Raw genomic sequence first — 18,855 nt, 5'->3', positions numbered from 1 at the left:
ACTGGGTGTATTATTAGAAAAAAGCAAGTGAGGAGCCATAGGTTCCTTTTGTGTTTAGCAGCTCAGATATACAGATACAGACTGATTTAGTCGCAGAATTTATAAGTCTCTGCAGTGCAAAGGAGCATTTAAGTCCTCCAAATTTGCAGAAACTGTGTGTGATACTGACATTTTTGATAATCTAATAAACACACATTTTCATGGCTAATATTTTCATCTTGTTTGCATTTTTCTATAAACACTGTTTTATTGTCCTAAATTTATAATTATATACTCCACTGTGCCCAAGTCACTGAGAGAGAGGGGAGTCTGTTTGATGATTGAAATGTCAACTTTCATGGAAATCTTTCTGAAACTAATGCGAGAAAATCTCAAAGAAAGAAAGGTGTACTCTCTGTGGTAAGTTGACAGTAACTCTTGGGGGGATCTGAGAATGTTCAGGATTCCTGCACGAAGGCAAGCACAGTCAAACAAAATGTGTTTCTCCTTCTTCCTCTTGAGTGATCCAACCTGCTGTTGGAACTGAAGAGAAACAGATGCTGATGACAAAACAAGGAGACACTCATGGTTGAGGAGGTAACTAGGCTGTATGAAAAATCTTTCAGCTTTATGACACAGCTCAAGAAATAAATAAAATGTGTGTGGAGGAGGGGAGTACACATGGATGAGGTAGAGTGTGGTGTGTAATATGAGGCGATACTGCCACCTCCTGTGGAAAGCATGAACAATATTATTACCATCGTGTCGGAAAATGACAGTTTATTTGCATCTTGTATCCTTTCATTAAAATCAAAATGCTTCATGAGTAATATCATAATGAAGCAGTTTCAGCATTTAAGAAAACTTTATTTGCTATATATGTCATTAATGAACCCAACAGGAATATAAAATACATGACAGACTGTGTATTTGATGAATTTAGTGTTTCTCTCCTAAGCGACGGTATCTTGCATTCTTGAGTACTCATCTTTTTTAAAGTAAGCTATTCAGTCTTCTCAAATTCAAGACCTCTTTAAAAAAAAAAAAGACAGACATTTTGGCTTTTCTGGGAGAGATTTGCTATCACCAGAACTTAGATTATTTCTCTTTACCCACAAACTGCTCATCCGACCTTTTCACTGTTTTATACCATGAACCCTGTAGTGACAAACACTGCCACGATAGTGCTCCAAATCGTCATGGTAAACCCAGAAGCCAAGGTGAAGTGCTTTACCGTGGTGACAGCACCGTTCTTGAAAGCCTTATCGTGAACATATGTGATGATAGAGAGAGCTCCTACGTAGGCCTCCTCGCAGGCTGGCTGGATGTGATCCTCTGGTAGCAAGTGGCCGAATTCACCTAGAGGGTCATTAAAAAAAGTAGATATTGTCAAGTAAAAGCCAGAATGTTATGTTGGACTGATGGCTATATAGAGAACCTCTACTGACATCTAACTCACCAATACAGTCTCACACAAAAATGTATATTTCACAGTAAAGGCTGTAAAACTGTGGCATGCTCGCCATTTAAAAAAAACTAACTTTTTTCTATTGTCTTTCATCTAGGCAACTCACAAGTTTCTTTCACTTTGTATTTTTCTGTTGTTTTGAATAGGTTTTTTTTGCTGTGGTTTACACTGCACAATACTTGGTTAAGTTCAAAACTACTTGGTTGAGTTTAGGAAAAGATCATAGTTTGGTTACACATCTGTGTAAAAATTACCCATAAAGCTCTGCTTACTTTGTAGGTTGCTAAGGTGATGAGTCCTGCCCCAACAATAGCCCCCAAAAACATGAAAGCATCTCACAAAATTATGATGCTTTATTTGTGTGAATATATTACATTTGGAGGTGTGGACTAATGCAGCTATGACATATTTTGATGTGAAATCGGGCTGAACTCACCTTTGTCTCTCAGCTCAAAGGTGTAGGAGAATGGGATGCCGATGAGACGAGCCCAGTCACGACTTGAACCTGAGTTCGGATCTGAGGGTGACAGATGAGGATGAAGAAGACGACAATAGCTCTTTAGGATAGGCTGCAGGAAATTAAAGTTCAACTTAAGGCTGTGGATGTAAGTCTTACAGAGAATTTGTGGGGATGTTCCTACAGTGTAATTCATTCCATGAACCTTCTTCATTTCTACTGCTGCTGCCTGGCCCACTGAAACCTGCAAGGTTCACAAAGACTTTGTTTTAAAATCCTTAATAATACACTGTTTTTGTAAACTAAAACACTGTTCTCTTCCTTCTGAGACAGTTTGGTTAATATACAAAAATCCTGCAAATAGTGCAAAGGTAAAGAAAAAAAAGGAAGAAAAAAATGCTTGCTGAAGTTCAAATGAGGTAAATGACATTGCTTACCTGGAAGCTTTCTAATGAAGTTGACATCTTTATAACAGTCTCTATTATTTCTTGTTAAACACATAAACATTTGCTTTAATGCCATCAGGGAAATCTCTATCGGGTCATGCTTCCCCTCACTGCCTACTTTAACATAATATACAGAAATCTGCCACAACAATAAAACCACTGACAGGTGAAGTGAATAACAATGATCACCTCGTTACAACGCAAAGTTCTGCTTGGAAGCATTGGGTGTTGGCATTCATGTGGATGTTACTTTGGCGTGTACCATTCACATTCAAGGAACACAACAATGAACCCAAGGAGTTTCCAAACTCATGCCAGTGTGATCAAGCATGTGAAATAAGCCCAACCCAAAGGTTGCTGCCAATGTGTTAAACATCAGAAGACACACCCAGAAGTCCTGCGTCCATGACAGAGATGTTTAAGCAGCACAGCTGGATCTAAACAATATGAGGCAGTTGATTTTAATACAGGTATAAATTTAGAGAAAGACACACACACACACACCAGTTCATTGTAGTTGGGTGCTGAAATCTCAGGGTGGCCATATGGCAGGAGGATAAGTTGCCCAGCAGAGTGGATGGTGAGGAAGCAAAGAGTCTGATTAACCATCGTACCTATAGAGGCAGACAGAACAAATTAGTGACTTGCTGTGTGTAGAAGCTTTTCTACTTGCTCCTGTTTCTGTTTAGCTTTCCTTTACTGATTTTTCCTTTTGTCCAATTTCTACTTTTTAATTTTACTACTTTCTATAGCTATGATGGATTTGAACTTTTTCATATATAAATTTCGACCACTTTCTAGTCTAAATGTGACCAAGTCGGAAAATGCTTGTATAAATAAGAAACTGTGAATTGAAAATATTGTCACTGACAAAGAGAAATGTGAAAACGTAGCGAAGGGGATTCTTTCACACAAGGTGAAATGATCTGTGGCAGAGGTGAAGGATGTGCTGCTTGTTGTAGATGGTGTTATCAGTGCTGTAAACAGTGATAGGATCATCACATGCATCTGTTCAAGTACCACAGTTTGTTGATATAGCTGGACTACTCTTCCAGATAATGTCGAACCACGTAGGAGTCATACAATTTATTCTGCACGAGCGAAAGAAAACGAAATAGCTCCAGTCTCAAGGCAAAGATTAGATACGGAGGTGACAGCAAGATACTCAAATCTCCCTGTAAACAAAGTATCTCAGTCCATTCCAACAAACCTAAAACTAGCATTTTTTTTACTCAGGTCCTTTTGTAACAAAACACTTTTAATCAGTGATTTTATATCATTTTTCATCTTTTCAGTACATGTAAAATGGAAATTCTATCCATGTTTTTTTAATATGTAGATATATACAGACTGGTGTTGCACTTTCCCAGCTTTGCACTCCCGGCTTTGTTGGTGTGCTTCTCAGTTCTTTGCTTTCACAAACAATACAGCAAATCACTTACTTTAGTTGGATATGTCAATCCATTTATTTGGCTCAAAAAAACAACAACAATCAAATGTCCAAACTCCAACCTAAAGAACACACTAGCCTGCACCAGTCTGCGGCAGCCTGCGGTCAAAAACAATGGAGCTCTTGTGCGCCACACCTAAACTAATCAGTGGCACCTTATATGGGCACTCTGCCCCACACCTGAACTAATGATTGGCTCTTTAAATGCACACTCTACTCTCCGTGCAGCGCCCCTCTGGTGACCCTTAAAATGGCTCCACCACAGGCCATGTAAATATAACTGATGATTTTACAGAGGTGTGTTTTGGTATTTGCACTGAATATGACTGTGTAGTCATTACGGGCCATTTTAATGTATACATAAATAATATCTGTGACGAAAATGCCATAGAACCTTGTGCCATATTTGACACATTTGATCTTTGTGAGTGAGCCAACACATAACACACAGAGGACACACTCTAGGACACACTCTAGTTTCAATTACTAAGAGTTTCAAGAATTTAACTGTCACTGTGCTTGACGATGTCATGTTAAATAATTTTTGTGTATTTTGTGATTTGTTTTTAACTCCAAAAATCGTCACTGGATCTGCAGTTATTGAAAATCGATCTATTAAACAGAAAACTGAAACATGACAGGAAGTACTTTATTTCAGTTGGTAACTGTGTGTCAGAGCAAATGGCTGTGACATGTGGGGTTCCACAGGGGTCCATTCTGGGACGTCTACTGTTCAACCTGTACATGCTCCTGTTACGCAAACATAACGCAACTTTTAGAGTAGCCTCCTATAATTATGCAGATGACACACACACACACACACACACACACACACACACACACACACACACACACACACACACACACACACACACACACACACACACACACACACACACGCACACACATATATACATATATACATATCTCTTTCAGCAGGTGATTATAGACCTGTTGAAGCTCTGTCACTGTATTGAGCAAATCAATAACTAGATGCAGCAAACTTCCCTCAGGTAAATAGAGATAAAACTGACATAATTGCCTTTGTACCAAAAAAAGACAGAGTTGAATCCCCCTCTCTTCTAACTATTAGTCAAACAAGAAAACTTGGTATCATTATGGACTCTGATTTAAATTTTCATGGCCACATCAATCAATAACCACATCAGCTAATGTTTTAAAACATGGGCCTTTATATTTCATATTTTTTCAGTTGATGTTCTCATGACAGTTTATACTCAGTGTGCATAAGAAAGTATTTTAACAATGTATTGTATTAATGTGATTTCATAAAAGATAGATAGCTACCAACAAAGTCCATCACTGCTTGGGCCTCTGGCTCTGATCCTGCCGACTTCCCACAGTAGGTGTTTTCACAGCTGTCAAATGACACACCAATCGCTGTCGGAAGAAACAACAAAGTTAATCGACACACTAAATGCCGTTCAGTAATAGACTATGGCTGTTTTTATGAAGCTTGTAAAAACCAATGCTGTGGGTGTCAAAATACCTTAGAGGCATCATATAAACTGACACTAGTGAATTTAACTACATATTTAGCTGTCAAAGTCAGAAGAGTTTAAAACCCTTCAAGCCCTGTTTTACTTTGACTATTGAATAGGATGTCACATTACACATGGTTTCTGTGATTTAACTAATAGATAATGAGTATAGGTCTATTATTGCTTATTGCTTTGAGACATATGAAAGCTAATTAATCATAATTTGATATTATAGCAAATGTACAACTCACTGCCCCAGTTGGCCTTAAAATTTCTGTTGAGGTCAACACCATAGCAGGTACTGTCTGGAGGAGGCAGGGAACGAGACTTTCTCCACAGACGGGTCTACGTGGGAAAAACACACATACACACACATGCATACACATACACACAGAGGTCAGTGTCAGTATGTGTACAAATAATAAACTGTGAAGTCATTTAGTCCTGTCTTTGATATTTACATTTACACCAGGCATATCAGTGTGTTCATGGTGGTGCTTGTTGAATTGACGCTCATAAATCTTGGGAAGGACTCACGCTGTTGTTGGCCCAGGTGAAGATATATCCATCCACATTGATCACAGGGGTAACATAGATGTCGAGGTTCTGCAGCATCTGCCCCAGCTTCTTATTGGTTTTATATGAGTTCACAATCTAACCAAAAAGAGGGATTTCAAACACTTGTTTAGTATTTTGGTGGTGTGAGTATCTAATTAAAATAAGTCCTGAGTGAACAGACCTCTTTGACAAACCACTGACAGAACGCAGGAGCGATCCACTCTCGTGCATGGATGCCACAGTCCATCCATATAACCTTCTTCTCACTGCCTGCAGTGTCATTTAGCCCCAACTGTGTAGAACAGATCAGAAGGTGGGTGAAAAAAGGATTTAAAGGTGCTATATGCAACATTTTACAACACTGCCAATAGAGCTGGTAAATCTCAGTTTAATTACCATAAAGAATTACACACAGTCAAGCTGAGTCTCAGATATTGTTAAAGATACTGCTCTTCCGAATGGCAGGCGCAGCCACCCTACATCACTCTGGCATTTCCATCAGTGGGAAAATTCAGTGTACATATCACCAAAATCCAACGTCATTGATTGTGCAAAAGCAGCAGATATTTAAAGAAAATGAGGCTATAAACAAAACTGCTCTTTTGCTGCAAACTTTGTGATAAATAGCTTGAGACTCTCAGAAAAGCCCAGAAAAACAAACCATTTTCTGTTGACCAAATGCCTAAAGCATAGTCCCCAAGTGCTCATTTTTTATTGCCAAACTATATGTATAGATAGCTCAGTCATAGATCTTGAGAAGTAGTAACAGCAGAGATTCAACGTGCCTTTGTCAACAGTTGATTACCATAAACGTTTGACTCCTCATTTCGTACTAATAGGGACAGACCACTAGATAGCAGTGTTTTGAACAAACGCCCTTATATTATTTAGATATGTAAGTGTGTACCTTCAGCAGTGTAATATTTCTTCCTTCATAGGTGTATCCATAAACAGCGGAGGAGATCAGCTCTGGGTTCGCTCTCTCTACATCCTCCATCCACCTGTATATCTGTAATCCAGTTTACTTAGCATTAGTTTTGATAGTGATTATAATTTTATTTGGTCAAGGTCCGTCTGTAACCCATAAAGATGCTTATTGAGAGACAGAAGACGATATTTGGTCACAATAAAACATCCTATCTGGTAATGCAGTGCCAGGTGCATTTGTTGGTGAGGTTGTATAATATTTGACACGCGTTGCAGTACAGGCAGCATGAATTGTGTTTTTTTTTCATTAAGAACATAAAGAAGGTTCAACTTGAAGACTCATACCTCATCCATGGGGTGATATTTGGTGTAGTCATAATTCTGCATTGATTCCAACCCCTCGACTACACTGTGACAGCGAAAAGAATGTAATTAATTTTTTAAAAAGTGTCAATATTTTATACATTTTTTCTCTTTGACAACATTGGCCGATCTGTAGACCAGTGAGCTGCAATGCAAGTGTATTAACATTCAAACATGCTGCATAATTTTTCTTCAGCATATAAAATTTCCCAATATTTTTCAACTCTTTCTGGCAGATTAGGAATGCTGATACCGATATATTTTGTCCACCTAGGTGCAGAGAACATCAGGTTTGTCCTGGAGAACCACTAACATTTATTCTGCCTACACTTATCATGGTGGCCGTCTCACAGGTGGTGACAAATAATATCATTTACATCTCAAACGCAAAATAGAAAACTCTTACCTCACATGTAAACCATATCTTGCTTTTATATGATGTGGTCAAACAAAGCCATTAACCTGTAGCCTGAAAGTGTTCATTTTGGGCCAATGACAATATTTCACTTTAAAGTCTTTACCAGCTGTTACTAATGATAATGTCAATATCATTGTCATCTCTATTGTTTATTACCTATCTTACCTTCATCAAAGAAAAGAAAATCAACACCAAAAATGACCAAAGTGAGTACAAAACATAAATATGTCAGCATATTGCACATTTTAAAAACAACATAGAGCACATAGAGTTGGTGTACAGTGAGCCACAAGTATGCAAACACTGCAAAAACTTAAAGATATCTTAATCATTTCAAAATATACCACATATGCTGCCAACTCTGAGTCTGCAGCCGTGCAACAACTTTTTAAGGCTGTATTTAGATAAAATGTTGCTTTAGGCCAACATGCTTTAAACAACATGTTTAGCAGGTGTGATGTTCATCATGCTCAACACTATATTTTTATTCTGATGGGACTGTTTGTAGCTTTGCAGGTATTTGGTCACAAACCAAAAGAGTGCAAACCATGTGTATATATACACATATATAGACTACCAGTCAAAAGTTTGGGGTCACTTAGAAATGTCCTTATTTTTTTACAAGAAAATCTGCTTTTTTCAATAAAGATAACAATGAATTAATCAGAAATCCAGTCTAGACATTGTTAATGTGGTAAATGACTATTCTAGCTGGAAGCAGCTGATTTTTAATAGAATATCTCCATAGGGATACAGAGGAACATTTCCAGCAACCATCACTCCTGTGTTCTAATGCTACATTGTGTTAGCTAATGGTGTTGAAAGGCTAATTGAAGATTAGAAAACCCTTGTACAATTATGTTAGCACATGGATAAAAGTGTGAGTCTTCATGGAAAACTTGAAATTGCCTGGGTGACCCCAAACTTGCAACGATAGTGTATGTGTATACATGTAGTCCATGACACAAACCGAAGTTTAAACCTGAAAGATGAGTCGGGGGATCAACAGCAGCATTTTTTAAAAAACAAAAAAACAACAACATATTCATGTGATGTTGGTGGTAGAGGAAATGTTTAGGTACCCAGCAAATTCATTAGGATATATCATAAAGAACTTGAATTTCTGCACAAAATGTCGTCACAATCTAATAGATGTCAAAATATTTCATACAAGCCTAAAATGCCATTTGCTGCTATCATGTCTAAAGAGGAGAAAAAATGCAAACAGGGTTGGTGTGAAGACACATAGACAGACAAAATAATAATAGAAAATTCAACACAACTCACCTGTGAGTAGTGTATAAGTCAGTGTTTGTCAGCAGGAACAACCCTAGTAGCCAAGATTTCATTTTCTCTGTTTGCTCGCTCTCACTTTAATGTTTCCTATCAGTTTCAGTGATACTACTGCTCTTCACCCTGTTCTAGCTCCTGCAGCACTAACACTGCTGCCAGTCACTTCCAGCAACTTTTGTTCAGCCTGGAGACCTTGGATTTCAAACCAACATGTCATGATGTTGACAAAACATCATCTCTATCTGTTTTACAAGCTAGCACAGTTGCCAACACATGCCATCTGTTCGGCAATAAAAAAAAGAAATATATAAATTAGTTATATATTAGCCTTTATGAGGTGCCAGTAAAGTTACATAACACTTACTGTACACAGTCTTTCCACTTCTCCTCCTGCAAGCATGAGAACATACACTACCAGTGAAAAGTTTGGACACACCTTCTCATTCAATGCTTTTTATTTGTATTATTTTCTGCACTGTAGATTAATACTGAAGATTAACACTTTTTGTTGACAACGTAATTCCATATGTATTATTTTATAGAGTTGATGTCTTCAGTATTAATCTAGAATGTACAAAATAATTAAATAAAAGCCACTGAATGAGAAGATGTGTCCAGACTTTTGACTGGTAATGTATGTTTACCACAATCACAGTTACACTTCTCATTTCAAAGTAGACAGTATAAGAGAGAAAAAATCCAGATCTAAGCTACAGGCAGCAAGCTTTGCAGCGATGTATCTCGAAAGTTGTCTCTGCCCCTGCATTCTGCACCATCAGGAATTGCTGAATAGATGTGCCATTCATCCCTGAACTGTCCAATGCATGTGTGTGTGTGTGTGTGTTTGTGTGCGTGCGTGCGTGTGTGTGTGCGTTGTTGTTGTTGTCTCCTGTTTCTTTTCACGTGAATAATGCAATTGCCAGACAGCTCTCATCCAGGCCAGGGTAGTGGGAAGAACACAAGAAGTTTGGATGTTGCCTGGATTTGTACTCGTGGACATTTGCAAATGAGCACATCTCAGCTTGGATATATTTAGTTTTCGTACGGATTCTTTAAAAGATCCTTGGCAGGAGGTGTGCCTAATTTGGGATTTATTGGAAGGATAGATATCCATTGTTGAAAATTTTTGGAAAAGGCCAATGGGTGCTTCATTTACCATCTGCTGCCGTCGCTACTATCTGAAACATAACAGAGAAGAGAAGAATGCTATTTTGCGGTGAGACTCCCAACAATTCTGCTTTTAAATCTTAATTTATTCTAGTACACTAAAATCAAACTCAACTCCGTTCATGTCCTCTGTATTTCTCTCTAGCATGCGCACCACCGCAACTTCCAGACCACCTGAACAGCTATCCAGTAGCTCCAGCAACAGTGACACAGAAGAGGAGAGTCTTTTTGGACCTCCACCTTCAAGAAGAAGCCCATGGGAGAATCAGGAAAGCCAGAGGAGCAACACAAATCAGTGGACCGCCACAAACAGACTCGATGGCTCTCTCATCCAGCGAGGATCGGACAGAGAGCTAGAGGCTTTTATCAACATGAGAGACCAGGCTGACAAAGCTACAGAGGTAGAAAACATGTTGTTGAACACAAGTGACAGCAAAAGAGTAAAGAAACCGGCATATACACATAGGAAAAAGCAACAATTCTGCTCTTATATTTTTACCCTATAAGAATATTTGTACAAATCTGATATTTATAGATGTTTTAACACTGAAAAATACCAAAAAATAAAAGCTTAGTGTTCAACACATATCAGGGATACAGATAAATCTTGGCAAAACAGTGGATGCATTTAAAGTTTCCTTTGTTGTGCAACTTTACTGTAAACCTAATTGTAGAAATGTTTGTTGATTAGGGTGAAAAATGATATAAAAAGTACTTTCACTGTCATCATTTTGTGATCTGTTGACTTAGTTACAGCGACTCCATACAACTCTATTTAATTAATGTCACGAATCTGGCAAATTAACCAAGCAGAAATGTTTACATGAAAAGAAAAATTGACAGTATTTCTTCACAACTATTTGCTTTTAGAAAATCCGCACTGATACTAGGGTCACACTGTACTTCAGTAATTCAGTCTCTTTTCCTTATCTGTTCCTCTGGAGCTCTCTAATGTAATCATCTAATAAAGGCAGGGAACATACACAGGTGACTCTTAAAGAAGCCTTTGATTCATGTTGATTCACGCCAGTAACTGAACTTGACCTAGGTGAAAGTGAGGCAGAAGTTTGTTCCTCTGCTTAAATATTTACTCCAAAGCCATATTTAAAGAGTTCCACAGATACAGCATGTTGTTTAGTAGCACATCATTCAAAAAAGTCCAAATTCTGCATTCAAAAAGTCCAAATTCTGAAGACTTTCTCAGTAGGTATAAAGGAACAAAGCAAGTTTTCACTGCCACTTAGAAAATGAAAAAAGAATGCAGCTGTCTATAAAAAAGCTGCTCGTCCGATGTAAGTAACTGAACACACACGTTCAAACACAAACACGCATCCAGACACACAACACACACACACACACACACACACACACACACACACACACACATACACACACACACACACACACACACACACACACACACACACACACACCTTTATTCACTTACCCCAATCAGTGGCCAAATGCTTCTCACACACAGTTGTTTATCCGTTAGTTAGAACGCATTAAAGATACTACTGTGTGCATGTACAGTATCCTGTGGGAATATATCCAGGTATTTGCTTGGATATGAGAAATTCACCCAGTGTTTGCTTTCTTTTCACCAGCAAAAATTTCATTTTGCTACTATTTTAGAGTCTTGCTCCATTCATCTGCAGAGTGAACACACTGGAACCATCACTCAGAGGCTGTTTCCTCAAAATGTTAGGACTGCAGCTGAGTAAAACTCTGAAGGCTTGTGATTCAGTCTCTGAGCGAGAGTTCCAGCCTGGTGAACATGTGACAGTCTTCACGTTGAGAATAGCAGGCTGCAGGACACAGCAGGCACATTGTGTTAATAAGTGAGTTCCTTAATGGAGACGTAGGCCAACAGCCTGGCTGCTTAGTCAAAGAGAATATTCACTGAACCACTGCAGCATGTTGTGTTTAATATCAGGTCAAATAAACTGACAATTAAAAATCAATTAAACACTGGTGGAAAAAAACTTGTCCTGTAAATAAAGTAGGACATAGTGATCTGTAAACTCCCTGCTTTGTACAGTTTACAGCTATAGTGAAAATGATCTATCTTGTCTACAAAGAAATCAATTTCAGACATTAAATGTGGCATTTGAGCTGCATTTTTTGTTGGCATAGCACTAAAAGCTGTTTCTAATAACAGTTACAACGAATCTGTTCTATTCAAGCATCGCAGTGAGCCATGATATTGTGACTGTGAGTCAGCGTGAACTAAAGCACACACAACTCTGAAACTGAAACAGCTGAATGGAATCCAGTCATCATTAATGCTGGTATTTATACCTGTGCTTATCCTACTGTGACAAAAATGTCTTCAGTGAAAGGGCCAAGTCCTTACACACAGCTAAAACAAAACAGAGGAAATGGTAAAAACTGAGTAAAACTAACCCTGTGATGTTCATACTGGGAAGATCTAAGTAGACGTGTGCAATAACAGCAGAAAATCATATGGAGAAGTTTGACTGATTTGCTAATTGCATACAGTGGCTCTCTGCAACCTCATATATTTAACATTTACTCTGTGTAAGCATTTTAGTGATACAAATGACAATAACCACTGATTGGGCTACCTTGATTTCAGACTGAACATGTATTTGAAAAAAATTGTCCTGACATTTCTCAAGCCATTCATAGTCTCTTGACGATGAATCCTGATGACTTTGGTCACACCCTGACATTTGTTTGGTACAACTAAGGGGCATTGATTAAGTAAAATATCTCAACAGCTGTTAAATTAATTTTCAAACAGACTGGCACACACATGTCAGGTCACATGTTCATGTCCTCCTGAGGATGAACTGTGATAATACGGGAGGAGGCAACCATCGCTTTCTATCTAGTGGTACCATCTGCTTAACATATTCATTTGTACAGTACTGTTACATAGAGCTGAACAACTAATCTACTGCAATTTGCAAATCACAAGTCTTCTTATTTAATAGCTGCAATTTGTGTATCTGAAATTGTTGCTATTAAATAATAAGACCAATGTAATCCAATTTTATTTAATTTGAACAAATTCAAACTTTGAGTTTCCATTTATGCTGACAATTAATCTATGTGCATAACATTACATTATGTTAGCATGAATTTTGCTGACTGTGTGAGTACAGCCTCAGAGAGCTGCTAACCATGGTGTAATATTGGTTGTATGAGATATGCTTATATCCACATGTTTGCTTGCCTACAGGAATGGGAAAAGCTGAATTATGACATACACACCCTGCGCTACACCAGGCGAGAAGTCAGATCTCGATGGAAGAAAATCCTGCTGCAGTTAGGTGATGCTCTTTCATTTCTGTGACTTTCAATCCATTTCTGTTTCATTCATTTGACTACTTATTATTAGGAAGCTTTAAAAGGACACAGCTTTAATGATTGCACTGTTCTAGTCACGTGTCTCAGTAAGTCGGCATGAACAATACTAGCACTCTGATGCTGAAGCAGTCATTTTCTTCTTTACACATGCAGTTTTACTACTGTGATGTGTCAAAATGTCTTCAGTAATCTCATCTTCAACACGCTTTCCTCAAAAGATGTTCTCCTGTCTCTCATTTAACTTTTCAATCTAATCCCCCTGTCCTCTCTGCTGCTCATCTTTGTGTCTCCTGCAGGCTATCAGTGTGAGGTGGATGCCTTGCTGTCTGTGAACAGTCAGAGTCTGTTCAGTCGAGATCAAGAACATCTCAACAAAGCGACTGAACTGTTGAAACAGCTGCTGGACCGCACCTCTCTGTTCCCTCCTGGAGCAGGATTTCAGAACAGATACCTCTTTGTAATGGTATATACACACACATGTATCTCTTATTATACCAATATACAGTTCAGTGGCAGTTTCCCAGAGTGTTCTCTCAATAATGCTCATGAGGCTACAGTGGGTCTTACAAAGTTAGATTTCCATCCATTTCCTCCTCTATTCCTCGTTGTCGTCCATCGGCACCTGCCAGCTGATCGATCTCATCTGTTTCGTCCCTTTAATGCTCCTCACCATCTTCCTCCATGTATTTCTCAGGACCGGCTGGTGTCACTGGACAGCGCTGAGGACTTTGTCAGACTGGCCAAAGAAAAATATCCCAAGAAAGATGGCTGAGAGATAGTAATGGAGAGAAAAGGACTCAAAGACTGAAAGGGGAGTAAGGAATGTGTTGAAAATGTTGACCAATTTTGTACAAATAAACTTGTCACCATTTGCATACAGCCACTTTTACCACATTCCAGCATTCATATAACTGTAGAAGCAAGAGCCGGTTAATGTTAGTCCTTTTGCCTGAATCTCCATCGTCTTTATAATACCATATACATTTAGATGAAATGCTTTTAATTTATTAATTATCATTCAAGCATTTCTGTTGCACTACTAAACTATTATACAGCAGGAGATGATACATGTGCAGATACATTAGTTTAATCTAAGGAGCCACCTGCATGGCATGTGTATTAAATATTGCAAAAAAGATACATTTCTTTACTTTTCTCCCCACAAACATCTTTCTTTTTTTTGTTGTTGATACTGATGAGTGTCTTCTGTGATATTGGGTTGTTTCCTGCTCATATTGTGACTATTAAAATACATTTACTCATTGTGTATTTGGCTCCATTTGTCAGTGTATTACCACTTTGGTCCAAAAGGTGGCAGCATATAGTAACATTTCAGTGTGTTCAGTTAGAAGAAGAAATAATGCATCTAAACTGCTGTTTGCAGATGGATTAAACTCGTTCACTCCATTAAACTCAAGTTTAATAGAATGAAACTTTTCTAAGTTAAAATAAAGTAAGAAAGAAACAACAATGTGGAATATAAAAAAAATAAACTATTCAGCATGAAATCACGTTTTAGTGTTAAAGTAGCAGTGATTGAAACGTTTGTTTCCCAAAAGATTAAAAAAAGACAAATGTAACAATATTTGTGCAGCATGCAGATTATATAGTCTCTTCATTGCTTTTTGTCAAAACTTTTTTTGATCGTGGTTAGCAATGAAGGGTTAAACTGCACTAAACTACACACTTTCAAACACACACCCATTTGGGACACTGCTCATCCTCAGCTTCAAAGGCTATAGGACAGTTTTCATGCAGTCCATGATTGCAGTGTGTTGTGCACACATTCATGCTTGCTCGCACACATGTACCCAGAAAGAGAGAGTTTACTCTGACCCAGATATTGCTCTCTCCAAGGCCCCTTCCCAAGTTTGGGAAACAGATGTGGAACTAAAAGAGGGGGAACTCTGGGGGAGGGGAGCCATATGAGATGTGGACCAGGGGTCTGGCAGCATTGAAAGGCATTGTGTTGCTTGCACCTTTTTCTCATTATACCACTGTGTGTGTGTGTGTGTGTGTGTGTGTGTGTGTGTGTGTGTGTGTGTGTGTGTGTGTGTGTGTGTGTGTGTGTGTGTGTGTGTGTGTGTGTGTGTGTGTATTCCACATTAAGTAGAGCTTACATCATTCTTCAGAATTTCACTGAAATATTCCACTTCATACTCACACAGACACACACACATCCTCCCCACAGAGAAAGTGATCAGTGCGTATTTATTGGACTGAAATATGACAGGAATGATTTAGAGGGTGACTGTGTATGATGTCGGAATACAATATTTAGAGAAGCAAAGAATAGTCCGTTGCATTCTGTTTGCCGTATGCATCCACTTAAAGGGTCAAAAGTTTACCATATTGTGCATGTCTTACAAAACACTGCTCATCTGCCATTGTGTGTGCCTGTGTGTGTGCTGGTTTGTGTGTAAGACAAAATCTGCTAAAGGCCAGTCAGTGGTCAAGGGGGACAGGACATTATAGTCATACACACTCAAGGAGACCTCAGACTGTGACTCCTGTTGATGGTCAAGTGTTTTATGAGAGGCTCCAGTGGGGTGTTGTCCACAGACACAAACAAAGATGCGGTATGGGTGGTAAGAAATGGTTTTATCAGCTTGGGTGTTCACGGTGAAGTTACGTTTGAATAAACTGTCAGTCTATCGTGTCTCTTTCTTCCTATCAGTACTTTTAAAATGTAGAACATCGACTGAGCTTATTGTGTCAAGAGTTTGATGACAAGCCCTTTTGTGTCTGTTAAAATATTAAGCTAATTACCATGACGTATCTGTTTTTTTCTGCAAAAATTAGTGTGGAAATGATAATACCTTTTTTAAGTGCAAAAAGATGACCTGAATATCTTGACCTGAATATATATCAAGTCACATAAACCCACCACGAGTTATACAGCACATTTAGAACAACAGCTGTTCAGCCAGAGTGCTTTTCCAAAAAAGAAATAAGATTGACTTTACAAATTTAGCTTGAATATTAAGATTAAGACCATGCAGTATTATTTATGTCAATTTTAGCTTAATAACTTAACTTTTATTTCTAAAACCCTACAAAAGCATCTAAAATACAAATTCACCTGACTAAATTAAATATTAAGGCTAATGATTTTGATAATTACCTTGGCTGATTTAAAACGAAAGTTAAGATGCTACAAAAGTATGCATGGAAAACCCAATAAATCCAAGCATTCCTTATGATCAGGGTATTTGCAACAGTGGAGGAGAAAAACTCAATTTTAACTGAAGAGACCTCCAGCAGAACCAGGTTCAGGGAGTCATCGGCCTCGACCAGTTAGGATGGGGGTGAAGGAGAGAGAGAAAAGGTAAGCAGAGACAAACAAACAACAAACAAGAGAAAATAAACATTGGACAGATTGGTGGGACAAGTATACAGCAGATCAAACTTGTACATCTCCACAGCCCTTGCAGTCAGACACAAGAAGAGACAGAAGAAAGTAGAGAGGGAAGACACAAAGTCAGTAACATTCAATAGTGAATATAGATACATGGCAAAAATGACAAGGATTAACACATGGGAAGATATTCATATGAGCGGGATAGCTAAGATAAAGTATATTGGCTCTATTGAAAAGAGCAGGTACAACTATAATAGCAAAGAGTAAAAGAGAAAACTAAATAAAATCAGGCAACAAATCAATACAAAAGAGCAGTGGGATAAAGAGAAATTGAGAGTGGGCATGGGCAAGGTAACTTCAGTAACAACTAAAAGTAATGGGAACAACAAAAGCCTGTAAATTGCCAATAGTGGGACAGGATTTCATGTGTTCCAGAGCCGGAGTGTAAAAACCCAAAAATTAAAAAAAAAAACTTTGACTTTGGCTTTGAGGTGTGAATAAAGGACTAAAAGGAGTACCTGTGAGGGTGACTGAATTGGCCCAGGGACAGAAAATGAGCAAACATTTTGGTAATGTACCTAAACCATTAAGTGTTTCTTCTAAAACAAATGGCAACATTTTAAACTCATTTCTGTATTTCAATAGAAGCCAATGGAAATGAGCCAGAACCAGGGTGACGGCAGCTAAACTAAATGTAGTCGAGTACGGTTGGACTGTGTCAACCCTATATACATGGAGTTACTCCAGACACAAGCTATTAAATGCATGGATATAAATGTAGGGCTGGAGACATGACTGGGTCTTCCAGTACATCACTGAGGCAATCAGTAAAAGCATCAGGGACAGCAGCTACACACATGCTAGAGCCAAGACCATCAGGTTTGTCATAAAGCCAAAGAAAAGACCTAAAAACCACTCTGCTGATTTGCTCGCAATGGCCTGAGACTGGGTGATGACAGTTGACCTGTAGAGAACAGCTGAACATTCCATCACACATCATCTAGTCCTCACCGAGACATCATCTTGGTCTCTGAGGCCACCAGACAACATCTTGCTGGAGCTCACTGTGCCTTGGTGGAGGAGACACATGACAGTAAAAGTGCAGAAAGAGCTAGTGGAGATCTGTTGGAGGATTAGGTGAAGGACCTTGTGAATGGAAGTGGAAATGGGCAGTTGAGGGTTTGACTCTGTAAGTAAGGCCCATGCAACACTGGGTATAATTGGAGCAAGTAGGAGAAGAGCCATTAGCAACAACAAATGGATCTGGCTAAGACTGGGTAACAGACAAGCGAGCAAAATGCCACTTAGATAACGGCTGGGGTCACCTGAAAGGTTGTGTCTGTTGCAAACCTGAAAACATCCAATGACTCATGGAAACAACAATGCTTTTGTGTCCAAGCGTGTGCATCAGAAGATGTTTGCAAACTACTGCATGGATATAATCATCAAATGTGCTGTGTCTTTGTGTTCTTTTTTCTCTTTGGTTACCTTCTTCAGGCAAGTCTCATTTCTCTATACTTCCTCAGTGTCTCCTTTGTTATTGTGAAGACTAATAAACACAGACCAGAACTGTCCTTCACTGGAATCTTACGTTGCAGAAAGTTTATAATGCAGAACCTTGACTCATAAGGAAATGACCTTTAAGATACATAGCACATGGCTGAGGTGACTAACTGTCTGGACAATTAAACGTCAAAGTCTGTAATGATGACCTTTGGAGGAAATACAGCTAACTCGCAAGCATGAATCCATTGACTGTATTAACATAAACTAAATTGTGCAGGGGTCCTTACAATGAGTAATTATCCCATATTTATTAATACATATCTTACTGGAGACTAAACGTGGTTAAAAATAACTTGCTGTTTATTCTTCTAACACTTTTTAAGTTTGATCAAACAGGATTTTTATACACAACAGAGTTTAGGACCAGTGTTTTACTGATGATACAATTCTAGTCACATAATTCAGTGATGGAGCCACGAAGTGTCACCACGGTAACTTAAAATGTATGAGTATAACAAACTTTTAGCCATCTCTGTGGAGGTTGGTTGTGGTCACAATTTTACACGCAAGGATATTCGCTAAACGAATGTATTCCCGTTAGCTTCAGATGTACTTTGTGTTTGG

General features: G+C 38.5%; 2 protein-coding genes across 2 annotated transcripts; one reads left to right on the top strand and one right to left on the bottom strand.

The window, feature by feature from the left end:
• Positions 1 to 744: 744 nt before the first annotated feature.
• LOC111575680 (carboxypeptidase O-like) lies at positions 745 to 9,061 on the bottom strand. Its single transcript, XM_023280956.3, has 11 exons — positions 8,856 to 9,061; positions 7,133 to 7,196; positions 6,768 to 6,869; positions 6,042 to 6,152; positions 5,840 to 5,956; positions 5,554 to 5,647; positions 5,109 to 5,201; positions 2,855 to 2,964; positions 2,064 to 2,148; positions 1,884 to 1,964; positions 745 to 1,338 (listed from the first exon to the last, which is right to left on the bottom strand). Exons 1-11 carry the CDS (start codon positions 8,915 to 8,917, stop codon positions 1,124 to 1,126), a joined length of 1,134 nt encoding a protein of 377 aa, XP_023136724.2. The 5' UTR covers positions 8,918 to 9,061; the 3' UTR covers positions 745 to 1,123.
• A 734-nt stretch (positions 9,062 to 9,795) lies between these two features.
• Positions 9,796 to 14,631, top strand: LOC111575677 (melanoregulin-like). The gene is made up of 5 exons (XM_023280952.3): positions 9,796 to 10,077; positions 10,174 to 10,429; positions 13,237 to 13,327; positions 13,661 to 13,827; positions 14,059 to 14,631. The coding sequence occupies exons 1-5, from the start codon at positions 10,001 to 10,003 to the stop codon at positions 14,134 to 14,136; spliced, it is 669 nt and encodes a 222-aa protein (XP_023136720.2). The 5' UTR covers positions 9,796 to 10,000; the 3' UTR covers positions 14,137 to 14,631.
• The last annotated feature ends 4,224 nt before the right edge of the window (positions 14,632 to 18,855 follow it).

This window comes from Amphiprion ocellaris, chromosome 11 (genome assembly GCF_022539595.1).
Source record: "Amphiprion ocellaris isolate individual 3 ecotype Okinawa chromosome 11, ASM2253959v1, whole genome shotgun sequence".
In the NCBI taxonomy this organism is placed as follows: Eukaryota; Metazoa; Chordata; class Actinopteri; family Pomacentridae; genus Amphiprion; species Amphiprion ocellaris.
The sequence above is the reverse complement of the archived record's forward strand: the minus strand, read 5'-3'. Positions and strand labels throughout refer to the sequence as shown.